The sequence below is a fragment of the Ascaphus truei genome, chromosome 3 (assembly GCF_040206685.1).
Source record: "Ascaphus truei isolate aAscTru1 chromosome 3, aAscTru1.hap1, whole genome shotgun sequence".
In the NCBI taxonomy this organism is placed as follows: Eukaryota; Metazoa; Chordata; class Amphibia; order Anura; family Ascaphidae; genus Ascaphus; species Ascaphus truei.
In genome coordinates this window covers 400,969,792-400,984,274 of record NC_134485.1, presented here as the reverse complement: position 1 = coordinate 400,984,274, position 14,483 = coordinate 400,969,792, and the positions used below count along the sequence as shown (strand labels likewise).

Here is a 14,483-nt window from a genome sequence, read left to right as displayed (position 1 = left end):
ACCCGACACTCATTTCACGAACGCGGTCTCATTATGTGGGCAAATCGGATTACTCCCTGGATCAACATCCTTCCCATGTTTACTTATTTGAACAAATGTATTGTATCTGCCATCACAGTCTCCATGGGTAATGAATTCTACATTTTAACTGCCCTTTCTGTAAAGAACCCATTCTTTTGTTGCTACACACACACACACACACACACACACACACACACACACACACACACACACACACACACACACACACACACACACACACACACACACAAACACAAACACACACACACACACTTTAAAGCTGCAGTTCAGTCTTTTTTTTAATTAATTTTTTTACTGCAATAGTTTTATGTGTGCAATCTCTAATTACCTAAAGAACTGTATAGCTGCAGCTCAATTCGTTCTCCATAGGTCGAAATTTTGTGACATAATTAGTGAAGGGATCTGTTTATATTCTGCTTGTCTGTCAGTGGAAGCTCATGAATATTCATGAGCAATCCCGCACTGACATGTGCTAGAGGGAGGGCAGGGCTGACAAAGGGGTGTGCCAGGGCTTGTGACAGGACATGAAGGGGCAGTGCCTTAGCAAATGCTTGTTAAAATAGAATACAAGAAAATTAGTCTTTCAAAGTTTTTTTAAAAACAGAAAATGCTAAAAGTATTTTTTCTTACTACAGAACTGATTTATTAAAAAAAACACACACGCAGGATATTGACTGAACTGCAGCTTTAAGCTGTTATTGATGTCTTCCAGATAAGGGGAGCGCAGAGTGCCACAACGTGGATAGGTGAAATAGAGAAACTGAAATAATGGTATAGCCAGTTATGACAAATGGTGTATATAAATAAAGTGTGTGTATGGTCACCCTCACAAATTGATCCTTATAGATCAGGCATATCAGAGATTCAATCTCTCTCTGATGGGAGCAGTGGTGAGGATTCTCCAAAAAAAAATGTCCACTTTCCTTCTAGTGTAACGAGATGTACATGAAAAGGTATCCTAACTCATAATATATACTAAAATGTTTAGATACATTGTAAGTCAGACACCATTTTTTTTTTTTTATTACTTAAGCTTTTATTGATCGTTTTTCAGGACGGGGCACATAAAATAGGGGGGAGGGGGGAGAACATTGGTACATATAATCTGGAAATATCACATTTGGGGAGGGATTAGGAAAGAGGGAAGGGGAACAGCATTTGTACATATATAATATAGTGAGCATCAGTTTAGATACAACATAAATCACACCGTTCGTTATATTTTAATTTAGATGTTACAAAGGGTATTATTTCCACAATTTACCATAATCTGATCCCTAGTAAAAGTAACCAATCCCAAGATAAATATATGATTTCTTGGGAAAAAGATCTGAATACTAATTTAGATCTCGATATATGGAAAAATATATGGGAGGCTGCCTCCAAGAACTCATCACGTGTTGTGATCAAGGAGAATATCTAAAAACTAATATTCAGATAGTATATGACCCTACTAGGTTACACTCTTTTCTCCCAGGTGTCTCGCCACTATATTGGCGCAGACACCCCACATTTCTAACATTGAAAGGGAATGAGCGGGTATCTGGAAATTGGAGAGAGAGGGGGGAGGGGGGGGGGGAAAAGGAGGTTAAATGACCTAGCCAAAAGACAAACTTTCTGGATTTATAAAATGCAAACACCCAAAGGTCTGAATGTAGACATAGACATTGGTGTCTTTTTGGTCTATCTCCCCTGCCCACCTATCCCTCGTTCATTCTCCACTATGTTATGCAACACCGTGGATACATTAAACCTTATGTTTATGGTTTCACTCAGTAGCCCACTAATTGCACGTAAGACTATAAGAGTGTGTTTGTTTTTGGCACCCACTACTGTCCGTCTCTTTCATTTTAGTGTTGCATTTCATGTATACATTTTTATGCTTTTTAGGGACTATTTAGGTCCAGGCGCTGTTATTTAGCCTTCTGTTTGATGATTACATTGATTTACATGCCCATTATGTTGTAATCTAGTATGCTTGTACAATAGCATTCACGCTCTCATTCTTACTAATTAGAATTGTATAGCACTATGTGTCATTTCACCAGCCCTCCTTACCTCGTGTATCACTGCCCCACGGCTTTTGGTATTGTCGCTATGTTGCGAGTGACATTCGTTAATGTTTAAATAAACCACACCGGTATATATTCATTACATTTATAATATATAATTATACAATTAGAATTGCACTAAGAGTAAGGTATAAATACAATAAAAAGAATGTGATGGGGCAAGATTCCTGACGAAACTCCGGCGAAAACGCGTTGAATCAGCATCTATCGTGTGGAGGACTGGAGTTGGAGCCCTGGCGCCGAGTGATCCACACCCTGCAGCTTCCGCCCAAGTCGAGACATCAGAGGAAGTGACGGATGCGGAAGAGAGCAGGCAGAGACCAGCAGGAGAATACCACGGGTCTCCAACATGCGTTACTTATATGCAAAATGCGAGTTTGACATTATCAATACTTTGTACTACAATTGTCCCAGACATAGTACACCCTTTGGAGTCTTCCTTACACTTGAAGGAAAGTGGACAAATCTCTTTGGAGAATCGTCACCATTACTCCCATCAGAGAGAGATTGAATCTCTGATATGCCTGACGCTTTATTTATATACACGATTTGTCATAACTGGCTATACCATTATTTCTATTTTTTGTCTCTCTCACATATCCACATTGTGGAACTCGACGCTCGCCTTATCTGGAAGATATCACTATGGTTTTGGACCCGAGGACAGTCCTTTAAAGGTTTCAGAGCTGCTTTACATTTATATTCTCACTTGATTGTTTTATCACTATTTTGGTGGTTGTTAATTATATTCATCCACCTTGCAAAACATTGGTTGTTTCACAATGTACAGTCACATTGGTTGATTTCACACGTAATATTTTGGGCACGTTGAAGTTTATATCATTGAATAGACCTGTAATAGGATCGCCCAATTACAACCCTTCCTGTTTAAGAGGTTATTGCCCTGGTGCAGGACCATTGCTATCTTACCACCGGAAGTCTACCGATTCAGGACGTTGTCACATCAAACATACTCTTATTCCCAATTTTAAAAAAATCCAGACAGGAAATGATTAGTGAACCAATTAATAAGCTTGACCAATGAACACAAAGTTTGTTTTAAACACAAGCTGCATAAAGGCCATTTTTAAAGAGAGGCTGAGTACACATTAAATAATGCTTTTCTTGAAAAGGGAATATCCTGGGGTAAGAAAACTGCAGGTCTACATAAGAATGTTCCTTGGTTCAGACCCCCAATTCCTCCTCTCCCCCCCTTCAAAATCACTGGCTGGTATTCTGGCTATTACACAATCCACGTGTAGACCTGTACAGTTTATAATTTTAGCATCTAAAATGATGTGAAAACTGAAAAGCAAGAGCAATCTGACGAGGATGTAAATGTATTAAGAAATGGCACTGTTGCTAAAAATAAAACAACCTTTGTTCTACTGACCTTGGCCTCTTTATTGACTCTATTGGTTTTGGTGCTTGAATAATACGCTCATTAAATTTAGGCTTTAAGTCGGGCAGATCTTTTTTGTCCGATGTTTTGACCTCAGGCTTTACAGGTTCAGGAGGTTTTTCATTACTATGCTGTCCCTTTGTACAGCCCTGTAAATGTAAAGAGAAAAAAAATACACGTTCTTTACATATGAACAAGTCTCTATAAGAAGGTGTTTCATAAACATCATATACCAGATATAATGCAGTGAAATGTGGTAAATCAAAGAAAACCTTGGGAGAAGTGAGTTACTGGCCTAAACAGACTACAACGCAAATGTTATTTATCTAGAGACAAGAGACGGTAGGAATACATGTAAGTGCTTTGTTTAAAGCAGCAAAACATGTAGTCCAATAGCCAAAAGTCTGTCTTGGGCGTCTGTGTGCACAGCAAGGTCACCATAGGTGTCTCAGTCAATGGAGCTGTTTGAGAGGGAGCTTTGCGTGGCCAGTGTTGACCGGTGCAGGGGGATATTAATTTTTACCTCAGCTGCCTCTCCGGTCTGGGACCAGCTCAACTCGTCTGCTCCTGCGTGCTGCCGTCTACTATTGCCAGAATAGAAGAGAAACTTCGGCGCAACTGCGCATGACTGAATCAATAAGGCTCCCGGATGATCTTCAACAAACTTTATTGACACCACACACAAGGGCTACACCGCGATCTCCCCCTCTACGCGTTTCACCCTCTAGGATAGGGCTTCGTCTTGGAGTGACGAAGCCCTATCCTAGAGGGTGAAACGTGTAGAGGGGGAGATCGCGGTGTAGCCCTTGTGTGTGGTGTCAATAAAGTTTGTTGAAGATCATCCGGGAGCCTTATTGATTCAGTCATGCGCAGTTGCGCCGAAGTTTCTCTTCTATTCTAGCAAAACATGTAGCACTGCACCATTTAACATTTTTTTTAAATTATTATGGGATTGAGCAGAGGTTCTCCAGGGTTGAGCAATATTAATTTCAGCTCCAGAGACCCCCTGCATCCAGAGATACTTGCCTCCATAGGGGGTGCCGGTATCTCTGCAGAGTTTAACGGTCCTGGTCACGCGGTCCAATAGAAAGCCGCAATGGATAAAGTCACAGCTTCCTATTGGCCCACGTGAGACGGGACATTTAAACTCCCCATTTAGTTAGGCACACAAGTTACCTGGCTTCAGAGATACCGGCACCCAGGGCCGTCGACAGGGGGGGACAGAAGGTATAGGTGTCCTGGGCCCGCAGGCTGGGAGGGCCCGGTGGCGAAAGTTGGCCCTGACTTCTGACCAGGCCCGGCTGCCATTCCTCTCACGACCGGGCCCCGGCTCTCTCTCAGATGCCTGCAGGCCTCTATCACTGTCCCACGCCGTTTTGCCTCTGTGACGTCAGCGCGTCGGAAGTAGGCGTGGCCCAGCATCTGGCGAGCCACAGCATGGAGGGAGGCCAAGAGCGCGCCAGCGAGGGACAGAGGGCGAGGGACAGAGGCCGGCAAGCAGCTGGGGAGAACCGAGGCCCGGCCGCAAGAGGAACGACAGACGGACCTCGCCAGAGGTTGGGCCCAACTTGCAGTGCCGGCCAGGCCCCCCGCAGACCATTCACAGCCGGTTTTCTAAAAAATATGTATTGGGGGTCTTTTTTATATGTATTGAGGGAGTGGGGGGGCTTTTTAAAATGCATTAGGGTGGGGTTATATGTATTTTGATGGGGGGGTTGTGTGAGTAGGGTAGTTGACGGAAGGTGGGGGTGAGTGGGATGAGAGAGAGGGAGTAAAAGAGTAAGAGTGAGACGCAGGGGAGAGAAATAAATGCGAGGTGGGAGAGGGGGTGATTGAGGATAGGGAGTGAGACGGAGGGGGGAGAAATACATGGGAAGAGGTTGGGAAATAGAGGGGACTGGTGAGGTGTGAAATGGTGGACGGGAGGGGGGGCTCAAACGTAACTTGGGCCCCCCGGGAAATCTGTATGCGGCCTTGCTGGCAACCCCTACGCAAGTATCTCTGGAAGCAAGGGTTCTCCCTGAAATTAACACAGTTCAGCTCCGGAGACCCCCTGCTTCAATCCTGTAATAAAAAAAAATAATTTGCTGCTTTAATAGAGCATGAATTAGAATGAAGAAATCTAGTATGGAAAGTACACCCAATAAGAGAATTTTTTTCAGGCTGGTCTTAAAATTGAGAGAATGCACATGGCAAGTAGTGAGGGGAAGGGAGTGGAAATCGATACGTGAGACAGGAGGGACAGAGTAGTCAATCTTAAGCAGAGTGCAAATGGCCAGAAACGATATTCAAAGAGTGTAAAGAGGGGAAATCTAAAGAGGGTAAAATGAGAGCAATTATTTTGCAGTTACTACGGACTTTAACGAGAAACACAAAGAGTTTTAGGAGAATTACATTTTTAAAAGAGAGTTTGTGCATTAACGTTTTAGTAGAGACAGAAAAGGGCATCTTTATTTATTTAGCAATGTTCCCAAAAGCACAAACTTCCACATCACCCATGCCTTTTAACCTAATTTTAATCGCTTTTCCTTTTTAAATCAGGCCTAGTATTAATGCTTTAGATTGCTAAAGGTCCTGCAACATATATCAGGATTATCCAGCATTCAATGGCTAATTATAAAAAGCAGAAATAAATATTAATTCCAAAATCAGTACTGCAAAGTGACAATACAATATCTCTTCTACCCCCTCCCCCCAAAAAAATAATAATGCATAAACGCATACCATCAAATAATGTACATAAATTAATGTAGCATTGCAGGCACCTTAAGAATATTTCTTAAAATAAGATCAAGTAAAAAAAAAAAAAAAACAACAAAAAACACTTACCACAATACCTAGGAAATCGGAGAAATCTGTTGTTCTCTTCTTACAGCAAGACCAGCCCTGTGAGCATTAAAACAGATACATGTCAAGTCTGCTCTAACCCCAGAACCTAAAGCGCGGCCAAATGTAAACAAAAGACAAAAATATCCAATGCCACATCCAAATGTGACAAAATATATAGTTAAATACCTCAATGACAGTATTCTCATGAGTAAGGGTCATTTAGTTAAAACCTTTGGCCAAAGTGTTAAAAGCCTGCACGCCATGTGACAGGAGGCTTGCTGGAGGGAGACTTATACATGCATGCATGATGTGGTGGGTTCTGTGGTTAGAGCTTGCTGGGATTGTTTGATTAATCATTTTAATTTTCATCTTGCATCAGTTGTTTGGAGGTTATTGGCCCAGCCTCCCAGGGTTTAAGCTCACCCCACCCCACTTTTTAAGTAGTAGGTCTTTTCATGTTCCTGTGTGGACAGACCCACTGAGGTCATTCTCCCTCCAGCAGAGGTAAATGAGAATTTGCATAGTGTTAGGACCTGCTTACTGGTCATGGCCTTGACATGGCTTGCAGGCTTATAACACTTTGGCCAAAGGATTTAACTAAATGACCTGTACTCAGAATACCGACATTGAGGTATTTAACTATATATTTTTACTTTTGTTGCATACATGTAAAATATGCAACATTTTTCATGGCTTAATCTCTAAAATCAACATTATTGATTCCATTCATAGAATCAGGTTGTTTTTTTTAATTTTTTTTAGCATCCGCACCTTTAACGCATCATGGAAGACTGGTACACCTGGGTGATAAGTACATGAATCTGAAAAAGAAGATGTATAGGTTGAACATAGCATTATGACTGCATAATTGCAAGAGAACTTAAAATGTAACTATTTGGGTATGTTTCCTTGAGTTGATTAGGCAAACCCCTCCCTTAATTGTTAGTCAAGTGACTGTGTTTTAGAGCAGGGGTGTGCAAACTGGGGGGCGAGTGCAGTTGCAGAGGTCCCACTCTCTTCCCCCAGGCATTTAAATTAAATACCGGGGAATGTGTGAGGCCTCTGCAACAAGAAAACTTAACAGGATTCATACGTTGTGACGCATCACCATGGCAAATGACGCCATGGGGTCATGTGACGTCAAGTGACGCTGGAGCGTCATGAGACGCAGCAGACAGGGAGGAGGTGGGCCGCGAACTCCGGAGCAGGCAGGGGGGCGCAGCAGGAAAAGTTTGCTCTCCCCTGTTTTAGAATACTTAAGGCAGTCTATTTTGGCTGCGTCACATCAAAAGTGTCACTTTTAAAGTATCTGGCAGAGTTAATTTTGGAGTTGAAATTGGAGGTGAAGATTTGAGGAAGATCTGGACTCTGCACAACAACTTTGCAACTATGAGAACTTCATTTTCTAAAAGCTGTGTTTGTACTCTTCCTATCCCCCAGTACCTGGGAAGTCTCTCCTCCTGCATCTCGCCATGCCCTCCCTATTGAATTTTCTGTTTACTCACTCCTTTGTGAATGTCTCTGTTCTCTCCAACTTTCCCACTCCACCATTATTTATACACCTCTCTCCCAACAACTTCTTTACTTCTCAATAAAAAGCACCCACACAAATTCTCTATTCACACCCTCTACCTACTCTTCCTGCTGCTCGGGATCTCTCCTAAGCCAGACATACACATACACACACACCTGATCTCACCCATGCCTTACTGCAGGGGGGCGCAAACTTTTTTCCCTGCGCCCCCCTGCCGGCTGTCCCCTCACTCCCGCGCCTCCCCCAACCCCAACTTACCCGCGCTCCGGCGTAATGACGTCACGTTGCCATAGCAACGTGACGGCACATGACTTCGCAGCGTCATTTTGACGCCGTGTTGCCATGGCGACGCAGGGAGGAAGCCGCCGGAGCCACGGTAAGTTAGGTTTACAGAGGCCCTGCAGCTCCCCCGGCACTTAATTTAAGTGCCTTCGGGAAGCGCGCGGGGCCTCTGTAAACCCTGCGCCCCCCGTCGGCAGTCTCGCGCCCCCCCCTGGGGGTCGCGCCCCAGTTTGCGCACCGCTACCTTACTGCCATCTCTTCCCCTGTAAATGGTAACTTGCTCATTTAATACTGACTAACCTTTAAAACTGGCCCCACAATTCAAGCATCCCGATAACCTGCACTCATGGTTACTGTCCCACACTCAGTCACTCCTACCACCCATTGTGGCCAAGCACTGCCATCTACAGCACTTATTCCCTCACCTACTGTCTCTGTAAATTTCCCATCAAACCTCTTAGATTGTAAGCTCATGGGGCAGGGGTTTCCTTTCCTATTGTCTGATTTTGCAGCACTTATTGCATTATTATAATTCCCTGTACTGTATTCTTTCTGAAGCACCTTTGTGGAGTACACTTTTGGCGCTATATAAAGACATACAATGCAATACATCTGCGGTGCGCAAAGTGGGGGGGCGCGAGGTTTACAGAGGCCCCCGCACGGCGACGTCAGGCTACGGTCGCTGGAAAAAAATCAAATTGAGATGACTTCCAGCGATCGCGACCATGCCGTCACACTTACTATAAGCGCACATGACGGCGGCAATGCATTTATTTTGCTGCAAAGTCGTGTCGCTGTCACTATAATCGCAGCCTAACAGTAAAACAGAAAATTGCCTGTGTAGAAGTACACACTGACTGTTAAAAGGTGGTCACTTTAGAACTATGAGAGCAAGCGATGCATGTACAAGAGGGTTAGACTGGTTTATAAACCTTTAAAACTATTGTTTCAATTCCTACCCAATCCTTTGTTTTTAGTACCTTCCTTACATTTTCAAGTTCTGAGAAACAGTCACCCAGAACAGAAAGTGCCTGAATAGGGAACAGAAATAGTTAACAGGAACGTTCATCGAAACCAATCAAAGCATTGTAGAAACAATTTCTCCATCAGTTATTAATTTCTTTTTTTTAAAAACAAGACCATAGCAAATGATAAATGCCAGATCTTTAAGCTTAGTGAAGTTAAAATGGGCAACTGATGTGTGTACGGTAAGGGGGTGATCAGGATTTTAAGAGGCTCAAGCCGTTGAGGGTGCGCAAACTTTGTGCGTTGCCCCCCCCCCCCTTACCTTAAATCCGGCGTCAAATGACGTGCGGGGTCACGTGACCCGCGGTATCATTTGACGCCATGGCGACGCATTGCTGTAGACAAGGTAGGAGACACTGCAGAGGCCTCACACGCCCCCCCAGCACTTCATCTAAATGCTGTGGGGAAGAGCGCTTGGCCTCTGCGCGCCCCGCTCCCCCCCCAAAAAAAAAAAAACTGTGTGTGCTGTGCACGCGCATAGTAAGTGAAACTTCTTTGACTTTTGTCACAGAAATTGACTTATAACGCGCGTGCTCGGCACACATGTGTCAGTCAGTGTATGTGTCAGTCAGTGTATGTGTCAGTCAGTGTATGTGTCAGTCAGTGAGTATGTATGTGTGTGTGTCAGTCAGTGTGTGCATGTGTGTCAGTCAGTGTGTGCATGTGTGTCAGTCAGTGTGTGCATGTGTGTCAGTCAGTGTGTGCATGTGTGTCAGTCAGTGTGTGCATGTGTGTCAGTCAGTGTGTGAATGTGTGTCAGTCAGTGTGTGAATGTGTGTCAGTCAGTGTGTGAATGTGTGTCAGTCAGTGTGTGAATGTGTGTCAGTGTGTGAATGTGTGTCAGTCAGTGTGTGAATGTGTGTCAGTCAGTGTGTGAATGTGTGTCAGTCAGTGTGTGTGCATTTGTGTCAGTCAGTGTGTGTGTGCGTGTGTGCCAGTCAGTGTGTGTGTGTCAGTCAGTGTGTGTGCGTGTGTGTCAGTCAGCGTGTGTGCCAGTCAGCGTGTGTGCGTGTGTGCCAGTCAGCGTTTGTGCCAGTCAGCGTGTGTCAGTCAGCATGTGTGCGTGTGTGTGTCAGTCAGCGTGTGTGCGTGTGTCAGTCAGCGTGTGTGCGTGTGTCAGTCAGTGTGTGCATGTGTGTCAGTCAGTGTGTGAATGTGTGTCAGTCAGTGTGTGAATGTGTGTCAGTCAGTGTGTGAATGTGTGTCAGTCAGTGTGTGAATGTGTGTCAGTGTGTGAATGTGTGTCAGTCAGTGTGTGAATGTGTGTCAGTCAGTGTGTGAATGTGTGTCAGTCAGTGTGTGTGCATTTGTGTCAGTCAGTGTGTGTGTGCGTGTGTGCCAGTCAGTGTGTGTGTGTCAGTCAGTGTGTGTGCGTGTGTGTCAGTCAGCGTGTGTGCCAGTCAGCGTGTGTGCGTGTGTGCCAGTCAGCGTTTGTGCCAGTCAGCGTGTGTCAGTCAGCATGTGTGCGTGTGTGTGTCAGTCAGCGTGTGTGCGTGTGTCAGTCAGCGTGTGTGCGTGTGTCAGTCAGTGTGTGAGTCCGTGTGTGAGTCAGTCAGTGTGAGTCAGTCAGTGTGTGAGTCAGTCAGTGTGTGAGTCAGTCAGTGTGTGAGTGTGTGTCAGTCAGTGTATGTCTCTCTCTGTGTTGTGTGAATGTCTCTCTGTGCTCCCCCCCTCCTTTTCCCCCCCCTCCCACTACCCCCGGCGGAGCTGCGGACACGGCTGTGTGTCCTGCTGCAGCCAGCCCCCCGTTACCCCCCTCCTCCCCTCCTCCCACTACTCCCGGCGGAGCAGGAAAGGGGGGGGGAGGGGGGTGTCCCGGTCGGGCGGTCTCTGCTGTCCCGGTCGGGCGGTCTCTGCTGTCCCATCCGCACCGGCAGCTGCGGGTCGCTGTTTGTGGGTGACGGGCAGCGTGCGTGTGGGGGGGGGGGGGGAACAGCGCCGTTGCCCGCCGCTTCTGCACATGTGTGGCGTCTGTCAGCGGCGCCATCACAACTGCGCATGCGCGGCATGGCAGCGGGCGCGGGCACGGGCAGCGGACGGGGAACGGCAGCCGTTAGGAGCGGCGTCGATATGTCAGCAGCCGTGTGGGGGGAGCGGCGGCTATTACATGACGTCACTTCCGTTTCATAGTTCATCTCCATCCATCCAGTTTTGCTCTATCAGAACTAGGTGCCACTAAAGAAGTTTCACTTCAAAAATCTTGCAACCCCTGGGCAGGGGTGCGCAAACTTCTGGTGCTGCTCTCCCCCAGTGCTCCTGCCCCCCTTTACCGTAGTGCCAGTGTCATTTGACGCCGCGTTGCCTAAAGCCAGCTGAATCACAGTAAGTGAGTTACAGAGGCCTTGCGAGGTCCCCCAGCATTTAATTTAAATGCCTTGGGGAAGACCCGGGGCCATGGTGAGCACGGAGCCATTGTCCCCCCCAGGTATAGAGGAATGAACCAGGCTTTACACAGGGGAGGCCATATACATGAATGGGGTTAATGTCGACCCGAACTATAAGAGGTGATACCCAGATGAATGGGATCAAATGTTTGTAGGAGTGAACCTAACTTTAAGAGAAGGGGGGATTTAACATAGGTAACCCTAATGTAAACATGTATAAACCCAGGGGGCTGCAGCACCCCCACGTCTAGTGGGGTAACCCCGACCTTGCAGTGTCCTCACTTTAACCCCTTTGCTGCCAGAATGGCTTGCAGTGCATTTGGCAGCAGCCAGGTGAAGCCCCCGCCCCCCGGGAGGTGATTAGGGGCCGCGTGCTGTGACTAGGAGTATGATAGCACGGTACACGTGCCCAGCCTCACCCTCCGCGCTGCTGTCCGGGTCATAGCGCAGCCCGCAGCCTCTGTTGTAGCACAGCGAGGACATGACAGCTCAGTGCAGGGAGCTGGGGTCAGTGTCCGGTCCCTGGGGGACCGGGGCGGAGGTGTCACACGGTCCTTTCCTTCCGGAATATGCCGGCTGCCGCTCGTGAACTTTCGCGAACCTTCCCTGCAAACGGAGAACGGCGCTCAGGCGCATGCGCAGAAGCGAGCAGGACGGAAGCACCTCCGAGAGCCGTCTGGCCTTCCGCATGCGCACCTCCGAGAGGCGGACGATTGCAGTTGCGCATGCGCACCTCCGAGAGGCGGAGGATTGCAGTTGCGCAAATCACCTGAGTAGGCGTGTGACTGTGCTGAAGTGGTAACACATTCAGATTTAGCTCTAGTTTTATGCTTATGCATTATATCATATAGATGTTTACAGTTTTATATAATATGAAACAAAGGTCCTGAGGAGGACTGAAACGCAGATCATTTTCAATAAATAAATTGAAATAGTGCTGGTCATTATATTTTTTATAATAGCCTTGCTGCTTTTAGGCTGCGCTTATAGTGCCGGCGACAGCGACGTAGTGCCGGCACTATAAACGCAGCCTTACCATGCGCCTACCTTATTGCCTGTAACTAGGAAAGCAGCTGACCCATATGGACATGTAGCCCCCTTTCCCATCACCCCTCCGGAAATGGTTTTGCTGCTGGTGTACTCTGTGGCTGCTGTTTCATACCCGGTTGGTAAATAGGAGGCAAGAGATCTCCGTGCTGTTGTGGGGAGGACATCAGGACAGGCTCACAGTGGTTCTTTAGTGACAGCGCCTTCAGTCCAAGAGGATCATAAGGCTGCGTCCCTGCTAGCGCTGAGCGGGCGGCGCTTGCGGCAGTTACATATATAGATATATGTAAGTCCCCGTTCACGCTGTGCGCGCGCGCGCTCGTGCATGGACACACGCTCGGCGCTTAGGTAAACGAAAAAAATTATACTTTCCAGCGCGCTCAACTACCCGCAATGCGCCCCCCCCCACTCCCGCGCGCACATAGATGCAGGATGGTATGACGGAGGCTTATTGAACAGCAGGATACATACACTGCATCACGGGATTGACACGATACCCCATACGATACCCCATCTTGAGACATTCGCCATTATCTCCGTTGCTGCGTGTGTGGGACTGATGATTAGATTTGTATTTATTTAGAAGGCATATTTTAGTGACTTAATAGGATCTATGAAGCTGCTGTGTGTAAAAAAAAAAAAAAGGATACAGTAACTGGTATATCTAAAAAAAAAAAAAAAAAAGTATTTTGTTAGAATTCGAGAAATTCTTAATCTGTTAAATAATAAGGCAAAGATTTTTGGACCTTAGTTTATAAAGGTTTATGCAGTAGGGCCCCGCTTCTCGGCAATCCGCCAATACAGCGGTACCGAGAAGGGTGCCGCCATGTCTGCACATGTGCAGATGGGGGGCAGGCGAGTTTGTGTATGCGCAGCTGGGGGAACGGCATGCGCAAAACGGGGGACTGCAAGTCTGCACATGCGCAGAAGGGTAGGAGACGCCGAAAATCGTCAGTTCCGCTTTTCAGCATTTTTCTCGTTGGAAAGGGAGATAGAAGTGGTAATGTACGTTGATAAATTAAAACATAGTGGCATTCTGTTTTTTTTTTTAAATTAAGTAGTAATGCGATTACAATGATTTTACAATGTTTGCTTTTGTAACTCTAATGAAAGGTACACTGTAGCTTAAAGAAAAAGAACATTTAAACTTGCTGCGTCGACGTCACTCGTCAGTGACAAAGTCAATCCTGTCTGACCCACGGTATCCGTCTAGTGCATCTGCATATCTCTGCCCCGATTCCGACGTTGCGGAGACATCCAAGTCCTAGATGCGAGGGTCCATCACTGATGAGCAGGGTTGCCACCTTCTATTGAAGGCTAACCCGGAGATAACTTTTTTTTTACATTTATCTTTTTCTTATATACTTATTTCCTTTACCTTCGGCGGCATCTCCCGACATCCTCCCCTCAAAATGCCGTCAACATGGCTGTGGGATGTCACGTGACGCCCTTTGCCATGACGAGACACTCTGTGATATCACAACGTCACGCGCTGCCAAGTTGCCATGACAACGGGATGCCTTAGGGTGGCGAGGCTTCACGGAGCGTCTCGTTGTCATGGCAACTGGCATCTTGTGACCCAGTGACTTCACGTAGTATCCCTTTTTCATAGCAACGCAGTGCCATTTGACATTGTGCTGCTATATTCACTTTTTGTGGGCGGCAGCAAGCTCAGTTCTGAGCTACGGGCATCTCCCTACAGAAGTAAGGGAGAGCATCCTTCTGCCCAGGACCTGGTTCGGGATTCCATTTACGGAAGGCAGGATCACTCAGAGACGCCGGAAGGGGAATAGACCGTGTGTGTAACGTTGCTGACTGCAATACAGGATATGAACCTGCAGGGCAGAGGTAGGGAGAGTACACCG

General features: G+C 46.4%; 1 protein-coding gene across 2 annotated transcripts in view; it reads right to left on the bottom strand.

The window, feature by feature from the left end:
* Nucleotides 1-12,270, bottom strand: part of CHORDC1 (cysteine and histidine rich domain containing 1) — a 28,887-nt gene extending 16,617 nt beyond the window's left edge. For both annotated transcript variants that reach the window (XM_075592540.1, XM_075592541.1), the window contains exons 1-4: nt 11,991-12,270; nt 7,117-7,166; nt 6,346-6,402; nt 3,508-3,665 (exon numbers count right to left, since the gene is read on the bottom strand). In XM_075592540.1, coding sequence (XP_075448655.1) covers nt 3,508-3,665; nt 6,346-6,402; nt 7,117-7,166; nt 11,991-12,054 — 329 coding nt within the window. In that variant the 5' untranslated portion in view covers nt 12,055-12,270. The remainder of the gene's footprint in view (nt 1-3,507; nt 3,666-6,345; nt 6,403-7,116; nt 7,167-11,990) is intronic.
* Between the last annotated feature and the right edge of the window lie 2,213 nt (nt 12,271-14,483).